This window comes from Cydia amplana, chromosome 1 (genome assembly GCF_948474715.1).
Source record: "Cydia amplana chromosome 1, ilCydAmpl1.1, whole genome shotgun sequence".
NCBI lineage: Eukaryota > Metazoa > Arthropoda > Insecta > Lepidoptera > Tortricidae > Cydia > Cydia amplana.
Window position 1 is genome coordinate 17,276,754 of NC_086069.1, and position 20,789 is coordinate 17,297,542.

The following is a 20,789-nucleotide window of genomic DNA, read 5'->3' on the forward strand; positions in this document are numbered from 1 at the left end:
ATCAAACTTACTATAGGTAATACTTTTCAGTTCCAAAGGCTTTTTTATGCTCAATTCATCAGTCGTACAGTTTAATCAGGTGTCAAATTAAAATCTAAAAGAATATACATTTTCGCTGTACTCGAAGGTACATTTTACATTTTGTTTTGTTTGTTTTGATCAGGCACAATTTTGATAAACTTAAAAACTTGCGCTTATTTGGTAGCTACTTTTCACGCCAATTAGAATGTAAATTTGGCAATTTTACCTAAACTTACACTTTCTAATCATTCTGCTAAGGACTTCCAGACGACATTTTGAATTACTCTCTCTATTACCTACGGACCGTTCGGAGTCTATCCGGGTCACCAATCGTTGGATTTTCGCCATTTACGAGCCTAAATGTTGCCTAAACCAATTCGCAGTTGTAATTTACGTCTCGCCTACTGCCCATTTCTACAAAAGCAATGCATACAGAAGATCCACTATATACCTCAGACTCCTACGTTCATACGAGTATACAGCAGAGGAAAAAGCTTTCTAACAATTCTAACGTACCATATCTGAAATATAATCAAATTATATTTTTTTCCTTTAATATACAAATTATCGCAGATTTTTCTGCTTGATAAAATTACCTCATATTATTTTTTATTACTTTACATTATTTTCCGCTCTTATTAACCTTTATTGATATGATAGGTATGGGACCGCCAACGCTTTTTGCCATACTTATTCAATTAATATACCTACCTATAAAATAACTAAAAATGAATTTTCTAACCGTTGAGTAAATAACTGAGTCAGAAAAAAAAGCGACCACATTTTTTATTTCAGTGATGTTATCATACCTACACAAAAATAAATAGTATTAGGTACATAGACGACATACAGGGTTATTCGGCATTAGCCAAAGTTATTGTTAGCATTAATTGGGGCCCAAAGTTTTTTATGTAACTATACCGAATTAACACAGGCCTTCTGTGCCTGTGTGTGCTAGACCACCTCCCAGAGGTAATGTGCTGCCTAGATAGCCTCGGTTCAATGCGGGTTAACATGCTGTAGACACGTTTTATCTCTCGGAGGGTGAGGGATGTCGCCATTTAAGTATTGTTACATTTATTATTATTACTTATGTTTCATGTCAGCAATCATATTTTATATAATACCTATATGTGTATAATATTTTTAAATAAAGGAATTTGTTAAGTACTTTGTAAGTACTAGTTAGGGTCAACAACGATCGGAAAAATGCGCCTCTTTCCTATGGACAATATAACTGTGAGTATAATGCTTGAACATTTTTATAAGGGTTCGGCAAGGAAACTTTACGTTTTTAAACTCGAATATATTTACAAAAATTGTCAATAATTACCAAATCACATTTTTGAATTAATTTCGTGTTGTTGAACGTGTTTATTGAACAAACATTACCTATAAAATACCATATTTTTCATGCTCGTAGCTCATTACCGGATAGTCCCACTTTTAAATAAATTTAATAATAGTACATTGTGCGACGGGAGGTAAATATAATATAGTTCCCGCTGCACTTGCGTGAAATGATGATGAAATTTTTTATGCTTCTTTCTAGACCAGCCATTCTCAAAGTATGTTCCGCGGAACCCTAGGGTTCCGCGACACCCCTGCAGGGGTTCCGCAAGAATTTAGAATAATTTAGAATAATAAAATAAGCATAATTATTATGCTTATTAATAAAAAAATACACTTCTAAAAACTATTGTTTTATTGTAGGGTTCCATCAAGTATTTCGCTTTCCAAAGGGTTCCGTCAAAAAAAAAAGATTGAGAACCGCTGTTCTAGATATTTCCTTTCAAGCACAACCACATGAACCTTCGTAATGAAAGCCATATATTTTGTTAACAACATAACATGCAACCATGCCGATTTGGCACGCCATCATATTTAATTCACTCGGCTACTACGCGAACGAACAACGGTTCCGGTGGGTTTGGTTTGTTCCGGTTTTCGCCGGGATTTGCCGATATTTCCGGACGCACAACGATAAAAGCCAACATCGGAGTCTCATAATAAAAGTAGGTACATAAAGAGCAGTAATTTTCATGCATATTGATAGCAGTTGTTACATCGTTTTCATAAGGTAATTAAGTAGTTATTTCAACTTTATTTATTTATTTACCGACTCAACAACAAGTAGTAATGAAGCATTGACATATAGTTTTTTAAATAACATAGTATTTAGTAGAGAAGGATGCTTTCAGAATCCAGTTAAATAAAACATACACAAAAATAATATTTAAATTGAACTGTTTAAAAATGTACCTACTGCACATAAGCGACGATAACTGCTTCCCACCAGGTACAGTCGCCATCAGTTATATCGGATCGGCCAAGGTGCTCGCAAATATCTGGACGCGCCTATATTGACAAGGCGTTAGAGTGTGTGTTCAGATTTTATGAATACCTTGACCACTCCGATATATCTGGTGGCGACTGTACAAAGAAGTACATATTTCAAAAGAAGCTTCTTATTCCGTATCCTTAATTTTATTAGAAAGAGCTACTATTACTGAGATAATATTAGGAAGAAAGATAATATTATCATACCGCATAATGTATAAATCGTACCTATAAAATACTCGTACCAAGTACCCACTTATAACAAGTTTACAACTTGAAAGAATTTTGGTAATTACCTCTTGTTCACTCAATAATAAAACTGTGCCCGCAAAGGCGATTATTACACAATTTTTATTCATTGAAAAATGTGTACTTAAATAATTAACCACCATTTAAGCAATAAATCTATAAGTTTGTCCATAATACCCGTCACTTTAATTTAAACTCTTTAAAGCGTCTTTCTCGAGAAAAGGAAGTTTCGAGCTAACTATATTTCGGAGTGGAGCTGTCCTAAAGGACCAGTATCTCTGGCTTGGAACTATTAAAAATTCACAACTTTGTCGACGTAATATTCAAATTTTACCTATAAATATTTACCTTCTCAAGATAAACTTACTTACTATACCTTTAATGAAAAACAAAGAGGCTGTAACAAAAATATGTATAGATATCATTTTGGTCTAGATATAGGTAGTTAGGTAATTTTTAACCTTTTGGTATTTAATAAACAATTTAATTGATGCCACATGTGACTATTTGCAAATTACTCGTTACTAAGTAATAAAATAATTTTATAGGGAGCTTTTACCGGTAGGTTTCTATCTCGTTTCGATGTAAAAAACAATTGAGCGTAAAGGATTGGCACGAAACAGGGTTGTCAGAGGCAGACAATGTGCGACAGGCGGATAATGAGGGGGCGTGTCAGCCCTAATACTCCACGTATTAGTTAAATCCTTATATCGTAGATAGAATATACTAGCTAATACTTCCTTATTAAATACAGTTTCCTTCATACTCGCCTGTAAATTTGTTATTCCTTTTACGCATGAGTACGGGACGGGTGAGGGATATGTAAAAAACCGGCCAAGTGCGAGTCGGACTCGCGCACGGTAGAATAGAGTAAAATAAGCAAAAAAAGCGGTCACCCATCCAAGTACTGAACCCGCCCGACGTTGCTTAACTTCGGTCAAAAATCACGTTTGTTGTATGGGAGCCCCACTTAAATCTTTATTTTATTCTGTTTTTAGTATTTGTTGTTATAGTGGCAACAGAAATACATCATCTGTGAAAATTTCAACTGTCTAGCTATCACGGTTCGTGAGATACAGCCTGGTGACAGACGGACGGACGGACGGACGGACGGACAGCGGAGTCTTAGTAATAGGGTCCCGTTTTTACCCTTTGGGTACGGAACCCTAAAAAGAGTATTTGAGGACTGAAGTCCCTTTTTATGGGATGGAATCCAAGCAGGAATTAGGTACTTAAGCAGGTAACCTCTATAAGTATATATTGTCAATATGAAGCGCTAACACGCTGCAGTACATTACTCTGATTTTTTTAAGTGGAGTCACGTAATACTTCAGTTTTTTATTTATTACTGTTCATTTAAAATAGAACGATTCCACATGCAACATACATATATTTTTTTCTTTTTTATACGAATATCGTGCCCACATTAGAACTTGCTGACAAAATACACAGTGTATAAAACGCAGGAGCTTGGCTTTGTGCAGGTTAATACTCACTTGGCGGATTGTTTGCACGTCGGGAGCGCAAATAGAAGACATTATGCAAGTGAATGCAGCGCCTGAGCGTCTATACTATGTGGCTTGTCGGAGACTTATTGCTAATATATTTTAGCAGGCGCTCGCACATCGCGATATTTAGGTATAAATGTTGAATTTCTGAGGCAGTTGCTTATACTGAAAAGCAGACAGTTTCAGTTTCATATGATTGCCGTCGGTTAAAATTATTTTATTTTTATATTTACTTAATTGTAGTTCCATTGTATCATACCCGCAGCGTAGATACGAGAAACTTAAATATTTTGAGTGGGCTTGAGGCCGGGTCAGGTTTGACATGTAATAAGAAAACCCACACCCACCTCTTTCAATTCCTCTATATCTATATGTTACGAATGTCTCAAGTTACTCCCATAAGTAATCGTTTATGCAAAACATACAGTAAATAGATTAGCCATAAACTTTCCTACATGTAATGAAGAGGCCTATTCGAACTCTATAATTCTGAATAATGGAATCGTTAGCGAACTGATTTCGTATGCCCGGTTGTTTTTCTCTACAGGTCGCAATTCTCAACCGATTCTCGTGACATTTTGTAAGCAAAGGGTCTACCGCGAACCACGTTCGACGTGTTGGCTCTCTGTCGCACTTGTAAATTCGTACGTAAGTGTGACAGGGAGGCAACACGCCGAACGTGGTTCGCGGTAGGCCCTCAGGTTCAGTTGTTACATAGAGTTCTTCTGTCGTTTCGTTTTTTCTAAAATGTTCAAAATAGTGGAAATTGGCATAAAGGACTTAAGTGTCATTAGATTTTTATGGCACTTAAGACCATTGTGAATACGCTGTGATAATGATTCAACGAAGTATTTTTTGTTTTTACATTTCTTGAAGTGAAAACTTCTTTAGCGGCGCTGTGCACTTTTTGTGATGGGGGAAAAAATGTTAAACTCGCGGGAGCGTAAGACGTAAAGCTTTTTGTGATGGGGAAAAAATGTTAAACTCGCGAGAGCGTAAGACGTAACCCTCTCTTTCTACCGCGCGGCGAAAATGTATGCCTGAGCCTGCTGTTTCGTTTTTATTCACCAAAGAACTTTAGTCATAACGTAATCATAATCAGGTCATTTATTTAAAACTGGACTTTTATATTAAGCAATAAAGCTCAATGTTCTAATCTTGTACGGGCTGAAATACGAGGATCTCACAGTTACATTCTAACTTTATATCACTCAAATATAATTCAATAAAGCTACATCTTGATGAAATCACTAATAAAAGTGAACTCTAGTACTGGTGAATAAAACTCAAAATATCATAACCAAATATATTTAGATGCGAGGTCTGCAAGGTAAAAGGTAACTTTACAATTTCTATTCGAATTTTAAACAATTAACGCTACAAATTTAAGCTAACTAACGAGCCATTTCGGAACTAAAGTTTTTCAATAGAAAGGAGGATGGGCAGATTTGTACGGACACTGGCCTATGCATAAGCAACAGCGATGGCATAAGCGACATACCATTGGAAAGGTTTATTGAAGTGAAAACTTCTTTAGCGGCGCTGTGCACTTTTTGAGGTGGGGAGGTGACCGTAAGGTAAGACGGACACGTGACCTGATCGAAAAAATGTTACAATATCATTGAGTTTTTCTTTATTGATTTAAATGCCATCTAATGAGTTTCCCTCTAACTGGTATTAATAAAACTCGCGTACTAACAGTGATGTGCTTAGGGGTTTCAAGTAATGCGACGAAATAACGCTAGATGGCGTTAACCTCAATTATACATAGTGGAGGCATTTTGGACTAGTCATTGAGTTTTCACTTCTGCCGGCACTCCCGGAGTGCAACCCGTTATTTTTTTTTAGCTTATGAATCTTAATTACCGCGAGGTCTACAGCTCACAGCTCCACTAGTTTTACTTATTTGTTAAGACTTTATGTTGGTGGTATATATTTATATAATATATCAGTGCATTTCGTTCGCACCGAAATATAGGATGATAAATATATTATTGTTGATAGAGACTACGTTACAAATTAACTCCAGTCTTGGCTCCTTGTCACCGTATAAAACGTCCCATATAGTTTTATACGCGGGCAAGATTTTTAAACTGCGAATAGGCTCCCAAGTAGTGATGGGTCGTTACCAGTAACTTACTCAAAGTGGGAATATTTCCGGTAATGCTACCAGTAACATTACCCCCGATCGGTAACATTGAGAAACTTTGAAAAAAATATTAGAATTGTATATGTTTTTTCGTGTTAAATACTTAAATAAAAAACAATGCTATTATTTACAGTCATAAAACAGTCAAAGATTCTCTGAGAGAGTAAATTCCCAATGTTACCGGTAATATTCCCAATATTACCAGGTATTTTTCCAAAGTTACTGGGAATAATACTATCTGGAAATAACGATAAAATAATGCTTAAGTGTGTAAAATTAAAGAAAATATGTGTATAAATCAGTTTAATTATTAAAATCAACATTTTGTATAATAATGATTACAGTTTTATGTAAAATATTAACTAAATTATTTAAAATAAAATGAGCTTTGTACATTTTTTCCTGGCCATTGTTTTAGCTAGTCATATTTAGAAGATATATAAAAGAATCACCACGCCTTTAGACAATGACCACTTCATAACAGTTAAAGAGTCGTGGTATTTATTTGTACATGGCCATTAACTTATTTTATTTATAAAAAAAAATGTAAATGATAGAAATATAATTCAATTATTCAGTACGAGTAGTCTATGTTTTCTAGCAAAATCATTGATATGGAATTTATGAAAAGAGAGTCAGTTTTATGGTACGATCCATATTAAGATAAAAATATATTTACCTGCTCATCTTTGTCCATCAATTCTGGTCTTCTCTTGTATGTTGCGATGTAGAGGCACGGTCACTGTCACTTGATAGTTGATTGTCACATAATATTGTTGATTTTTTGTCATACTGTCTAAAACTCTCCTTTACATCTTGGGGACTCTTTTTACATTTCAGAATATGACATGCAAATTTTGTTGCGTTTCGAAAGTTGTACACAACACTGCAAAAGTTGCAAGTGAAACTTTTTTTATTGTTTATAGTATTTTGGGTAAAATGACTATACACTTGACTTTTCGGCTTCATTGTAACATATCCAGTCCTCCATCCACTAGTTATCGCAAATAATACGTTCACTCTAACCCGTGTTCTAGATAAGACTAACCCCCTGACTAGGGGTCCAGGTAACAATTGAGATAAGAAACAGATTGAGTGAAAGAGAAAACAGATGCCAAGTGTGAAAGAGACATATTTATGTACATAACGTACTATGAAAATAACTTTTTAACCTTATTTTATCTCATAGAAATCATTACTATCATCAGTTTCGTATGTTACCATCTTTTGGGAATGTTGCTGGTAACATTGGTAACTTACTAGTAATATTCCCAAATGGAAACTTACTGGTAGCGGGAATGTTTCCGCAGCCCATCACTACTCCCAAGTATGCATCTTTATCGCTAATTTTTCTTCAGCTTCGAAACAATACTAAGATAAGATTAAAGATTAATTAAAAAAGATATTTCGTTATAAGCGTTATTCGCCTAAATATAATATACCTACAGGTTATACAACTCCATTCACACATCGTCAGGTGACAAGCAAAAGTCACTAAGTACCACCACAAGTTCATAGCCATAGTGAACCATATTTTCACCTCAGCAGCTCGAACAAGGGTACTTTGCTACTTAAAAACAGTGAGCAAAATCGCATTTTGCTCACTGAGTGAGACAAAATGAGCAAAATGCGATTTTGCTCACTCAGTGAGCAAAATGCGATTTTGCTCACTGTTTTTAAGTAGCAAAGTACCCTTGTTCGAGATGCTGAGGTGAAAATTTAATTGTTGGTATATCTTAAGAAAACATGAGTGAATAGAGGTAAGTGATGAAGAAGGAATACATTTTTCGGTTTCTGTAATATGTTCTCACTGCTGAGGTGAAAAGTTTTGTGAACTACACGAGATCAAAGTTATTTACATCTCGTGCGCTTTTGAGTCCCTTACTACGCTCAAGATTCTAAATTAGATTCACTCGCTACGCTCGTGAATCTATTATAGAATCTTTCGCTTGCACGGGACTCAAAATAAGCACTCGAAGAAATATCAAACTTTGATCTCTTGTTGTACAAATAACTATAGTACGAAAAGAAGGTTGATTTTTGTTTAAATATTTTATAGTAATTAGTGACTTTTGCTTGTCACCTGACGACATATGAATTGATGGTTAAAGTTACCCAGGTTATTCAGGCTCACAATGTATAGTTAGGGCGAGCGAAGCGAGCCCTATCACTATTCGACAAACTATGCATTCTTGTGGTACACTTTACGAAAAAACTATCGCACTTATAGGTTTGAAATTTAACATAGTAATTTAAATTCATGTCTAGATGTGTTATCAAACATAAAAATATCATTTTATAAACCTAAAAAAATAATATAAAGGAAAAACACTTTGTATTACAACTAGCGCCATCTGTTAGAAAAATTACAAATTAAAATTCGTGCTAATGTACTATGTGCTAAAAACGACGAATACAAAAAAACCGGCCAAGCGCGAGTCGGACTCGCGCACGGAGGGTTCCGCACCATCAACAAAAATAGAGCAAAAAAATCGTGTTTGTTGTATGGGAGCCCCCCTTAAATATTTATTTTATTTTTAGTATTTGTTGTTATAGCGGCAGCAGAGATACTTACATCATTTGTGAAAATTTCAACTGTCTAGCTATCGCGGTTCATGAGATACAGCCTGGTGACAGACGGACGGACGGAGGGACGGACGGACGGACGGACAGCGAAGTCTTAGTAATAGCGTCCCGTTTTTTGCCCTTTGGGTATGGAATCCTAAAAAGGGTTAAAATTTTGGATTCTGACCCATCTCGCTTCGCTCGGTTTGATTCCCAATTTAGCAATTAAGTTTCTCTGAATACTGGAACATTCAATCTTGCTGTATATACTTATATTCACTGCGGAGGTCAATTTACTCGTATGTTCTGTTCTGTGACGCCGATGAACTGATCAGTCATGTTGTGTTAGCAAACTCGAGAAACAGTTTTAGCGTTACTATTGCTTGGAACTGCCAAAATTATAAATAAAGATAAGCATATTAGGCCGTCTGTATCGGCCCTAAATCACTGAAGTTTGTATTAACAAACTACACCCTGACTGCAACTTGTATGGAAACTGCACGCCGACTGCACGCCAATTGCAACGTCGGCGTGCAGTTCAACAAAATGACCCAGAACCCTGGCAGTACCTAGTGGAACTCAGGTTTGGTGCAACATAGGCACACGTTGTTTTAGTAATTCGACATGTCTTGAGTCTTGATGAGCACTTGGGAGAGCAGTACGATAGAGCTGATGCTGAGTCCTGGCTGTACCTAGCGGAACTCAAGTTTGGTGCAACATAGACACACACTGGGTTGGACATCCGACTCGTCATGATGATCACTTGGTAGAGCAGTACCCAAGATAGCTGATGCTGAACCCTGGCAGTACCTAGTGGAGCTCGGGTTTAATACAAGATATGCACACGCTGTTTTGGTCGTCCGACACGTCTTGATGAGCACTTAGGAGAGTAGTACCCAAGATAGAGCTGATGCTGAACCCTGGCTGTACCTAGTGGAACTCAGGTTTGGTGCAACATAGGCACACGCTGTTTTAGTCATTCGACACGTCTTGACGGGCATTTGGGAGAGCAGTACCCAAGATAGAGCTGATGAGCTGATGCTAAACCCTGGCAGTACCTAGTGGAGCTCGGGTTTGGTGCAACATAGACACGTTACACGTTGTTTTGGACATCCGACTCGTCATGATGATCACTTGGTAGAGTAGTACCCAAGGTAGCTGATGCTGAACTCTGGCAGTACCTATTGGAACTCGGGTTTGGTGCAACATAGGCAAACGCTGTTTTGGTCATCCGACTCGTTTTTTTGAGCACTTGGGAGATACCCAAAATAGAGCTGTAGCTGAACCCTAGCAGTATTTAGTGGAACTCAGGTTTGTTGCAATATAGGCACACGATGTTTTGGTCATCTCACTCGACTTGATGAGCACTTAGGAGAATAGTACCCAAGATAGAGCTTGATGAGCACTTAAGAGAGCAAATTATACGTAAGATTATGTGCGGAACAGCATGATTACCGCCAGTAGGTGTCCAGACGGGATAGTTTTACGCTCAATTGTGTGGTGTGGACGTATAAATAAATACAAGGACATTGGCTCGCTGACCCAACATTATGTAGGAAAGCCAGTTGACTTCCTTACAAAAAGTACTGGGCGACCGTGTAGGATGTAATAAGCGCTTATGAAATTGTATATGTAGTACGTGTGGATGATTTTGTCGTCTGGACACATTTTTAATGGACAAAGTAAAAGCTGTAACAGACAGGCGTACCGGACAGCGACCGGGGTCCAATTAGTAGGTATATTTCTTTCTTGCTCTCACTTACAGCTGCGTCCTTAACGGACTTATTACGTACCCACTCGATTGAACATGGAACAAGCCTCAGACTGGATCAAAGTCGCGGTCTGGTACGTTTAGGTAGAAAAACTCCGCGAGCCCTTACAAAGCTCTGCTTTTTGCTAGTTAGGGCGAGCGAAGCGAGCCCTATCACTATTCGACAAACTATGCATTCTTGTGGTACACTTTACGGAAAAACTATCGCACTTATAGGTTTGAAATTTAACATAGTAATTTAAATTCATGTCTAGATGTGTTATCAAACATAAAAATATCATTTTATAAAAGTAAAAAAAATAAAATTAAGGAATAACACTTTGTATTACTACTAGCGACATCTGTTAGAAAAATTATGAATTAAAATTCGTGCTAATGTACTATGTGCTAACAACGATGAATACAAAAAAGGGTTAACATTTGGGATTCTGACCCATCTCGCTTCGCTCGGTTTGATTCCCAATTTAGCAATCAACATGATATATTTGTCGACTCTCTGTCTTTCCTTCTTACACGTGATATGTCTAATCTGTCTTATTCTGATTCTATCTGTTCTGTTTGTGTATAAATTAGTTTATTCGTCAAATTACAAATTTAGCAATTAAGTTTCTCTGAATACTGGAACATTCAATCTTGCTGTATATTCACAGCGGAGGTCAATTTACTCGTATGTTCTGTTCTGTGACGCCGATGAACTGAGGGCCTACCGGGAACCATGTTCGACGTGTTGTCTCCATGTCACACTTACGTAGTAATTTACAAGTGCGACAGAGAGGCAATACATCGAACGTGGTTCGCGGTTGGCCCTCAGATCAGTCATGTTATGTTAGCAAAGCAAACTTAAATCGGGTATATTTTCAGTTCGAGAAAGTTTTAGTGTTACTATTGCTTGGAACTGCCAAAATTATAAATAAAGATAAGCATATTTTAGGCCGTCTGTATCGGCCTACAACCCGACTGCAACTTGTATGGAAACTGCACGCCGACTGCACGCTAATTGCAACGTCGGCGTGCAGTTCAACAAAATGACCCAGAACCCTGGCAGCAAGTACCTAGTGGAACTCAGGTTTGGTGCAACATAGGCATACGCTGTTTTAGTAATTCGACACGTCTTGATGAGCACTTGGGAGAGCAGTACGATAGAGCTGATGCTGAACCCTGGCTGTACCTAGCGGAACTCAGGTTTGGTGCAACATAGACTCATCCTGGGTTGGACATCCGACTCGTCATGATGATCACTTGGTAGAGACTGCTCTACCAAGTGATAAATGTATTGGTGCTGGGTACTGACCCAAGATAGCTGATGCTGAACCCTGGCAGTACCTAGTGGAGCTCGGGTTTAATACAACATATGCACACGCTGTTTTGGTCATCCGACTCGGCTTGATGAGCACTTAGGAGAGTAGTACCCAAGATAGAGCTGATGCTGAACCCTGGCTGTACCTAGTAGAACTCAGGTTCGGTGCAACATAGCCACACGCTGTTTCAGTCATTCGACACGTCTTGATGGGAATTTGGGAGAGCACTACCCAAGATAGAACTGATGAGCTGATGCTAAACCCTGGCTGTACCTAGTAGAACTCAGGTTTGGTGCAACATAGATACACGCTGAAAACAGCGACCAAAAGGTCATCCGACTCGTCAGAATGAGCACTTGGGAGAGCAGTACCCAAGATAGAGCTGATGCTGAACCCTGGCAGTACCTATTGAAACTCAGGTTTGGTGCAACATAGGCACACGCTGTTTTAGTAATTCGACACGTCTTGATGAGCACTTGGGAGAGCAGTACGATAGAGTTGATGCTGAACCCTGGCTGTACCTAGCGGAACTCAGGTTTGGTGCAACATAGGCACACGCTGTTTTAGTCATTTAACACGTCTTGATGAGCACTTGGGAGAGCAGTAACCCAGATAGAGCGGATTCTGAACCCTGGCTGTACCTATTGAAACTCAGGTTTGGTGCAACATAGGCACACGCTGTTTTAGTAATTCGACACGTCTTGATGAGCACTTGGGAGAGCAGTACGATAGAGTTGATGCTGAACCCTGGCTGTACCTAGCGGAACTCAGGTTTGGTGCAACATAGGCACACGCTGTTTTGGTCATCTCACTCGTCTTGATGAGCACTTAAGAGAGCAAATTATACGTAAGTTTATGTGCGGAGCAGCATGATTACCGCCAGTAGGTGTCCAGACGGGATAGTTTTACGCTCAATTGTAGTAGTAGTAGTAGTAGTAGTAAACACTTTATTGCACAAAACAAGTACATAACACAGAGATAATCCAGTAAATGTGTACAAAGGCGAACTTATCCCGTTAATTGTGTGGTGTGGACGCATAAATAAATTCAAGGTCATTGGCTCGTTGACCAATTCCAATCCTCCAATCCTGGGGTCTAATTAGTAGGTATATTTCTTTCTTGCTCTCACTTATAGCTGCGTCCTTAACTGACTTATTACGTACCCACTCGATCGAACATGGAACAAGCCTCGGACTGGATCAAAGTCGCGGTCCGGTACGTTTAGGTAGAAAAACTCCGCGAGCCCTTACAAAGCTCTGCTTTTTGCTAGTTAAGTTAAACTCTACTGAACCGAATAAATTCGAAGGCTGTTCTATCGATTCGCTTGCCCAATAAAAATCCGAATTGAAACTTTTGAGCTAAACCATTTTATCCGTTAACTTTTAAATACAATTTAAATAAATTCTACAGACACATCCAACTTTTATTAAAGCTGAAACCGTTCTCATAAAAGCCCAGCAAAGAACTTTGCAGTGCAATTTTAAATTACAAGTTCCCGTCGTCCCGGCGAACAGACAGACACCTGACACGAAGCCACTTGTGAGTTCAACGGATCTTATTAAATTCCATGTTAATTTCAACTTGCAGGCAAATTTACTTGTGCGGTTAGTTAGGGCACAGTGTAGTACGAAAAATGGGTCTTCTTTAAGCTTTCTCTGTTATAGGTACTTGCTGAGGATTATTCGAAACTATAGGTACCTACGTATAATGCGAAACTGGGTCTGATGCGCCACATTTGCTAGTTTCTCTAATGCAGAGTATACAAGTAGGCCAAAGAGTTATGCGGTGGAATGTGAGAGCAATATCGCTTGCTCCCTCTAACTTATAACTGCGTCCTTTAGATTGGCCCAATATGTGTTCTCGGCATAACATCTACCTAAATTAAAGTTCGCATGCGACAGGCAATCGTTCGACAAATCACTCCGCGCCCCGCGGTGCCCCATACAAATTTTTTGACTCCCCATTTCAGACAGAAAACGTCATGTTCAGTTACTGTATTAATGTACAGAAAATGTGCAGTTACTTGGTTAACAATATAACAATATGTAGATGGAAATTGATACGTACTTATAGAGTCTATGCGGAAAGAGAAGAGTCGTATGTATGGGGCCCAATACATTCCACGACTCTTCTCTTTCCGCACAGACTCTATAATATGTATCAACATACAAATGAAAGTTAAATTTTAAGAGTGCATAATTTAAAAATGGATTTAACTGTTTTTGTTTCGGTAAACCATCAAATTATACCTATTGTACCTACTTCAGTTGTCAAATTTGAAGCACACAATATTCTTACACTTTGCACCTCTTCTACTATTAATAACACCATGCTAGAAGTAACAATACTCGTACTATTCTGTCATTACTATGGTAGTTTCTCAGGAGCTCGGCTGTGTTCGAGACGTGACGTGTTTTGCAAGGTTACGTTGAATTAACAAGCTTGTATTGAAGCTCGAGAAGGAGGCTTATTCTAATTATAATAACAGGTTATGAATTTGATCTGGATTTGTTATGGATTTGATCATTACTGTCAACAGTGACTTATCTTTAACCAGAAACGTCACTTTAGACACTGACAGATCATATTATATCCATAATAAGTCCAGATCAAATTCATAAGGAACCTGTTATTATAATCAGAATAAGCATCTTGATGTGCCTGTAGCTTCGAATCTTGTCGTGTAGGTAAATATCTAATTGCATTAAAGCAGCATTTGGTTCCCTGTTCATTATTTGCTCGTCATTTTGTGGTATTTGCTTTTCATAATTGTAAGTAAAACGGGACTAATCTGTATCTATATAGGTACTCTTTTTTTTTTCAAAATCCGTTCAGAAATTACGGAGTTCTGAGACAACAAACATAGAAAAAACAACATAATTAAATTGAGAACCTCCTTTTGGAATCTTGAAGTTGGTTCAATCATCACGTCAATTCCATCAGCCAACGTGAGGAAACTCTTATGGATGAAATACAACTTTCTCATCAGTTTTTAACTGTACAGTGCCAACAATCACTGGCCAGTGAGCGCACAATTTGCGTGGCCACTTTATGAATGGATTCATTCATAACGGATCCATGCAATTTTGTAGCTCTCAGTAAGTAAGTAGGTACATAAGTGTCGAACAAAACTTTGTATTTACTTGAAAGTCTTGAAACCCCTAAGCACATCACTGTTAGTACTCGAGTTATATTAATACCAGTTAGAGGGAAACTCACTAGATGGCATTTAAATCAATAAAGAAAAACTCAATGACGTTGTTCGATCAGGTCACGTGTCCGTCTTACGTGATCTGTCGCGAGTTTAACATTTTTTCCCCACCTCAAAAAGTGCACAGCGCCGCTCTAAACTAAGCTAAGTTTTCACTTCAAAAAATGTCACAGGGCATATTGTCGTTCACAGGGCGCTGCGCCTCTCCTCGTCCCGTTCCTGGCCGAGGTGGGCCACATCTGCCCGACCACGCACAACCCGGCAGACTTCATGATCGAGACGCTCGTCATCGACGTGGAGGCGCCCGCGCAGCTCTCCGAGCTCTGCCAGAACGGGAAGCTGTGTCGCAAGCTGGACCGGATCACTGCCAGAGGAGGCCGGTAAGAACTAAATAGACTTGAGCAAAGAATAACTATTTTACGTCTACTCTTCATATTTTCATTATAAATTATGAGTAGTGAAGATTTGTAGGTACATATGCGTAAAGTGAAAATTATCTGAGAACAATATACCGAAAGATAAATACGTATCTACATTTTTTAGGTACATAAGGAAAAATTCTCGGAGGACCAGGGTTCTAATTTAGGTTCTCACTTAAATACGATAAAATACCACCTAATAGACCCAAAAGCGTTCCCTTCTATTATTCAATAAATGATTGTGTTTAAAATAGATTTCATAATATTTATACAAATACAAAATTTTATACGCCGGACTTCACATGGTTAATTTACGAAACATTTCCGTTTATTTTCCTCACAATCGAACTGAAAAGCAGAGTATTTACCCCAAAGACTCTTAGAAACTTATTCAATAAATAGACGTGTATTATGATTACGGTTACAATAACGAGAACGTCGTCAAGCACTTATAAGTGACATATATGTCAGTAGGCACTAGTGAGTTATGATTTAGTTAACTAGGTAAACTTAGGAGGAATAGGTAAGCACTTCAACAACGAATAATCTCGTTAAAGACTTGTCGGTATATAGCTTTGCTGTGAACAGAATTTAGGCACAAGTGGGTATGTACATGTAGATAGCTTTTCTCTTGAGTTTTGCCTCAATTATTGAAATACGAATAAACTAAAAGCAATTTAACCCTTAAAATTATGGGTCAAACTTTTAACAATGCTTGTCTATCATTTGAAACTTTTTCGTATTAAACACATTCTACACAAATAATACGTAACAACTAACAAGTAGGTATATCGCGTTTTTTTTTCTTTTTTCAATTCCGAAGTTTCCTTTATTGTTTTTTGATATTAGCTGGGACATCAATTACTTATACACGACCATGCTAGTGAAACTGTGTTGAAATGTCGATGTCGGAAGGGGCTATAATTACATATATAAATGATGTCCAAACAAACTGTATTCTGACAAGATTTTTAAAACTTTCTGTCAAGTCAACGTTTTTATTCGTTTCAATGTTCGTTTTAAGTTACGTTTATACGCGGCATGATGTTTATATTCTAAACATACTGCCACTGCAAAATAGGATAGGTATGTAAATACAAAGTTAATTTTAAACATAAACATACTAAAATAGGAACATTTGTCAAATTCCCAAGCCAGTGTAACTGTTTACATGTATCTAATCGAATTGTCTATCAATTTAACTCGACTCTCCATCAAATCGACTACAAGTGGTACAAGCGTCGCTTAAGCAGAGATGTTGTACCTACTCTGTTTACAAATTCGTACATGAATTGTATCGTCGTTGGCTTAGTTGGAACAAGGAGGAGTATTCGATTTAGCGTAGTTAATGTTGACTTCTCTTTGTCTTTTAGTGCAGTATAGTATTCTATTTTACATGCATGCGCTTCTTCGAAAGAATTCAACTTATTATCATCGTCATCGTCATCATCATCACAGTGTGTGTGGAAAAAAAAATAAGACGATATTTCTGTACAGATATGATAGTTGCACTTGTCTACTTGACAGCGGGATAAAAAAGACGAGATCAAACACCACGCCATGCAAACCACAGAAGCTTTGCATGGTGGCGTGGTGTTTGATCTCGTGGATACAACATTCATCATACGCCTGCTGAATAAACCGATAAAGTGATAACATAACGTAGAATATGCGCTTCTGTATAAGAGGCAAACAAGCAGACATATCGCCTAATTGTAAGCGATTACCATCGCACATGGACACCTGCAACACCAGAGGGGTTTTAAGTGCGTTACCGGCCTGTAAGATGGGAGTACGCTCTTTTCTTGAATGTTTAAATGTAAACCTTTAAATATTGTAGGCAACTATCCTTCCTTCATTTTGTTCACAGGCGACCTGTATTGCACTCCGATGAATCAATTCAACGGATATTCGTGGAGCACGTGGCCAAGGAGCTGGAGCAGAAGATGGAGTTCCCCACCACCTTCCTGATGCAGTTCTTTATCCTCACCAAGAGGATGTTTGTGCAGAACAAACGGAACGCTGTAGGTTCACACCTTTTTTGCAGAATTAGTTTTAGATTAGTGATGGGTGATACACGGCAATTAATTATTCCTATTTAAAGCGAATGATAATAAGTTTTTGCCAAACATTACATTTTTGGTACTTGCTTTTACTGCTGACCGTACTTAAATATTTTTCCACAGGCAACTAAAATGTCATTCAATAGAACTTGCTAACTATGTAAACAAAAGTTACAAGTAAATTGACATTCAGTGTCAATTTTAGTATGGCGGTTTGTTTACATAGTTAGCAAGTTCTATTGAATGACAGTTTAATATTCATTGAGGCAATTCTAAAAACTTCAGACACAATTAGGTTTCGTTGTTTTATCGATTACACGACATTACTTGCCAAATTTCATAGTTGTAGTAGGTCAACGGGAAGTACCCCATAAATTTTGATTCCATCAATATATTAAAATGCAGTACCTAACGTCTGACTGAGTTAGTCTGGAAATTCGAGTTGCATACTTTAAACTAAACAATTATTGAATGTAAACGTCAATTCTAATAAAAAATCGTTCATCGAGTTTGCAGCTGAAGTAGAAGGCGCTGCACAGCGCCATATGTTTTGTGGTAACGGGATTGTCGAACATTACACCGCTTAATGTACGGAATCGTATAGTGTAATCTACTCCCAAATTCGAAGCACGAATTTAATTCTTCTGCAATCAATAACCAATAACTCTTTGACTTGAACAGTTATCAAAGGGTTTGTTTTGTGTGCAGACAGGTCTCTGGATCCAGTTGTTTCACCACGTGCTGTCAGCCTTGCTGGTGGGCTGCATATTCTTCCTCGTGGGCAACGACGGCGACTCACCCATCGTCAACTTCAAGTTCTGCCTCAGCTGCCTTGTGTTCTTCATGTACACTTACATTATGATACCTGTACTTATATGTAAGTTCATTGGAAATACCTACAGATATAGTTTTCACGGCTCTCCTTTTTGAGCGGTGTATCGGAACAGGCATAAAAACATTTTTGACAGATTTCATTGAATAGACTCGACCAATTGCTCAATAATGGCATTCGATTTATCTTTGGTCTGCGCAAGTATGACCACATATCTCACTACCGTCACCAGCTTAAATGGCATCCTATCCGTCACCGTGATCCTCAGAATTCTTTGTTTGCTTTTTTCAATACTGTTCCAGCCATCTGCTCCCAGTTACCTTAAATGTAGATTTAGCTTTGTGACCCTTCACAAACCGGGTGAACTACGTTCTTCCCGCTCTCTTAAACTTCCGGTATTTCCTCACCATAGTGGTTTTCTCTCTTCTGCCTTCACCGTACAAGTAAGTAGTCTAGCCGACAAGTTCAAAATGGTGAAAAAAGCCTACTACTCTTAAAAATACCTACGTGTGATACCTCATTGGATTCAGAATGATGTATAGAAAAAAACGAAGCATTTAAAACACTCATTTAAAAAGTTATCGAAAAAAAATTGAAAAAAAAACTGCAAGATATTCGTTGTAATTTTGTCGCATTTTGCTCACTGTTTTAGGGTGGAATCACATCTGTCAGCATCGAGCCGCATTTTATATATGAGAAATCGCTCGTTAGTATGAAGATGCGTACGCATCGTAAGCAGCAAAGTACCCTTGTTCGACTTGCTGAGGTGAAAAAATTGTTTATTTTTCAGTCCCCACTGAAGTGCGCATGCTCCGCAGAGAGTACTTCAACCGCTGGTACAGCCTTAAGGCGTACTACGCGGCGCTTACATTCGCCTCCCTGCCTTCCATGGTAAGTAAGAAAGAATAAAGTAGTATGTTTAATCCTATATCCTATTGAACATTGAATAGACTCTTTTTGAAGCATTTGTCCGCCTACATTAGTAAAAATATGAGTGTCATACAGCAGTCAACATACATATATACCTATGGAAATAATCTTTAAAAGAAAAAAAAAGACTTCACAAAACAGTTTGATATGCCACTTTGTATTACATATTTACATTACTACCATAGTGCATCTCTTATCAATTATAATTAGCCTCAAGTCTTTTAATAGTTATTTGTACAACAAGAGATCAAAGTTTGATATTTCTTCGAGTGCTTATTTTGAGTCCCGTGCAAGCGAAAGATTCTATACTAGATCTAATTTAGAATCTTGAGCGTAGTAAGGGACTCAAAAGCGCACGAGATGTAAATAACTTTGATCTCGTGTAGTTCACAAAACTTTTCACCTCAGCAGTGAGAACATATTAGAGAACCCGAAAAATGTATTCCTTCTTCATCACTTACCTCTATTCACTCATGTTTTCTTAAGATATACCAACAATTAAGTTTTCACCTCAGCAGCTCGAACAAGGGTACTTTGCTACTTAAAAACAGTGAGCAAAATCGCATTTTGCTCACTGTTTTTACGTAGCAAAGTACCCTTATTCGAGCTGCTGAGGTGAAAAAATCTTTTGTCGTAAAGGGGTTCCATTCTCACAAATAGCACTATTTAAATGCAATTGCTTCGTTTTAGATAAAAACAAAAACACGCTATACGTATGCTTATAGTTGGTCAAACTAAATTGTCAGTAAATAAGAACAAAACAAACTATAAGTAGGTACTCATCCTTTTCTTTTGGGTGCTAGTACTAGTGTAAGACAAAGATAGTATGATTCTCTCTGTCAATGTTTGACATGAGACAGTCCTTTGACAAACTATATGAGTTAGAGGGGTAACAAAATAATGTTAATCAAATCGTTTACACATGATGCTCGAAGCAATCAATTCATAAGATCCCACACATTTGCATTGGCTATTTATGCACAATGTGTGGCCATGCATTAACGTGTTCTCTCTCCCACTCCAATAACTCTGTTTTGGTGCCTATCCAAACAGATACGTTGACAGGAAACATGTTAAGTACATAATCGTGAAAACGATGGATGATAATAGTAGTATGTGTTACAAGGGATCAAAATGATATATTTCCGTCAAGGGCGTACATTGAATCCTGAATGAAGCGATGGATTCTAAAGTAGTCTCCTGAGCGTAATGAGGGATTCAATTCAAGTGTTAACGACCAAGACGAAATAATTTTGATACATATTGCTTTTCACATCAACTATGAGGAAAATAAAAAATCTTAGTGTTGACATAATCTGATGCTTACACAGATTATTTAAGCTAAAAAATAATGTGCAAAAAAATGTAAAAATAGTGTACTAGAACAGAAAAGTGTTACTTTGATCCCCCTAGCAGGGAGGAAAAGTGCCGCT

General features: G+C 37.8%; 1 protein-coding gene across 1 annotated transcript in view; it reads left to right on the forward strand.

Annotated features, from left to right (window-relative positions):
- Positions 1-20,789, forward strand: part of LOC134649195 (ATP-binding cassette subfamily G member 4-like) — a 103,531-nt gene that overhangs the window by 72,770 nt on the left and 9,972 nt on the right. Inside the window, exons 6-9 of the mRNA XM_063503917.1 lie at positions 15,305-15,492; positions 17,402-17,555; positions 18,303-18,471; positions 19,217-19,317. Coding sequence (XP_063359987.1) covers positions 15,305-15,492; positions 17,402-17,555; positions 18,303-18,471; positions 19,217-19,317 — 612 coding nt within the window. The remainder of the gene's footprint in view (positions 1-15,304; positions 15,493-17,401; positions 17,556-18,302; positions 18,472-19,216; positions 19,318-20,789) is intronic.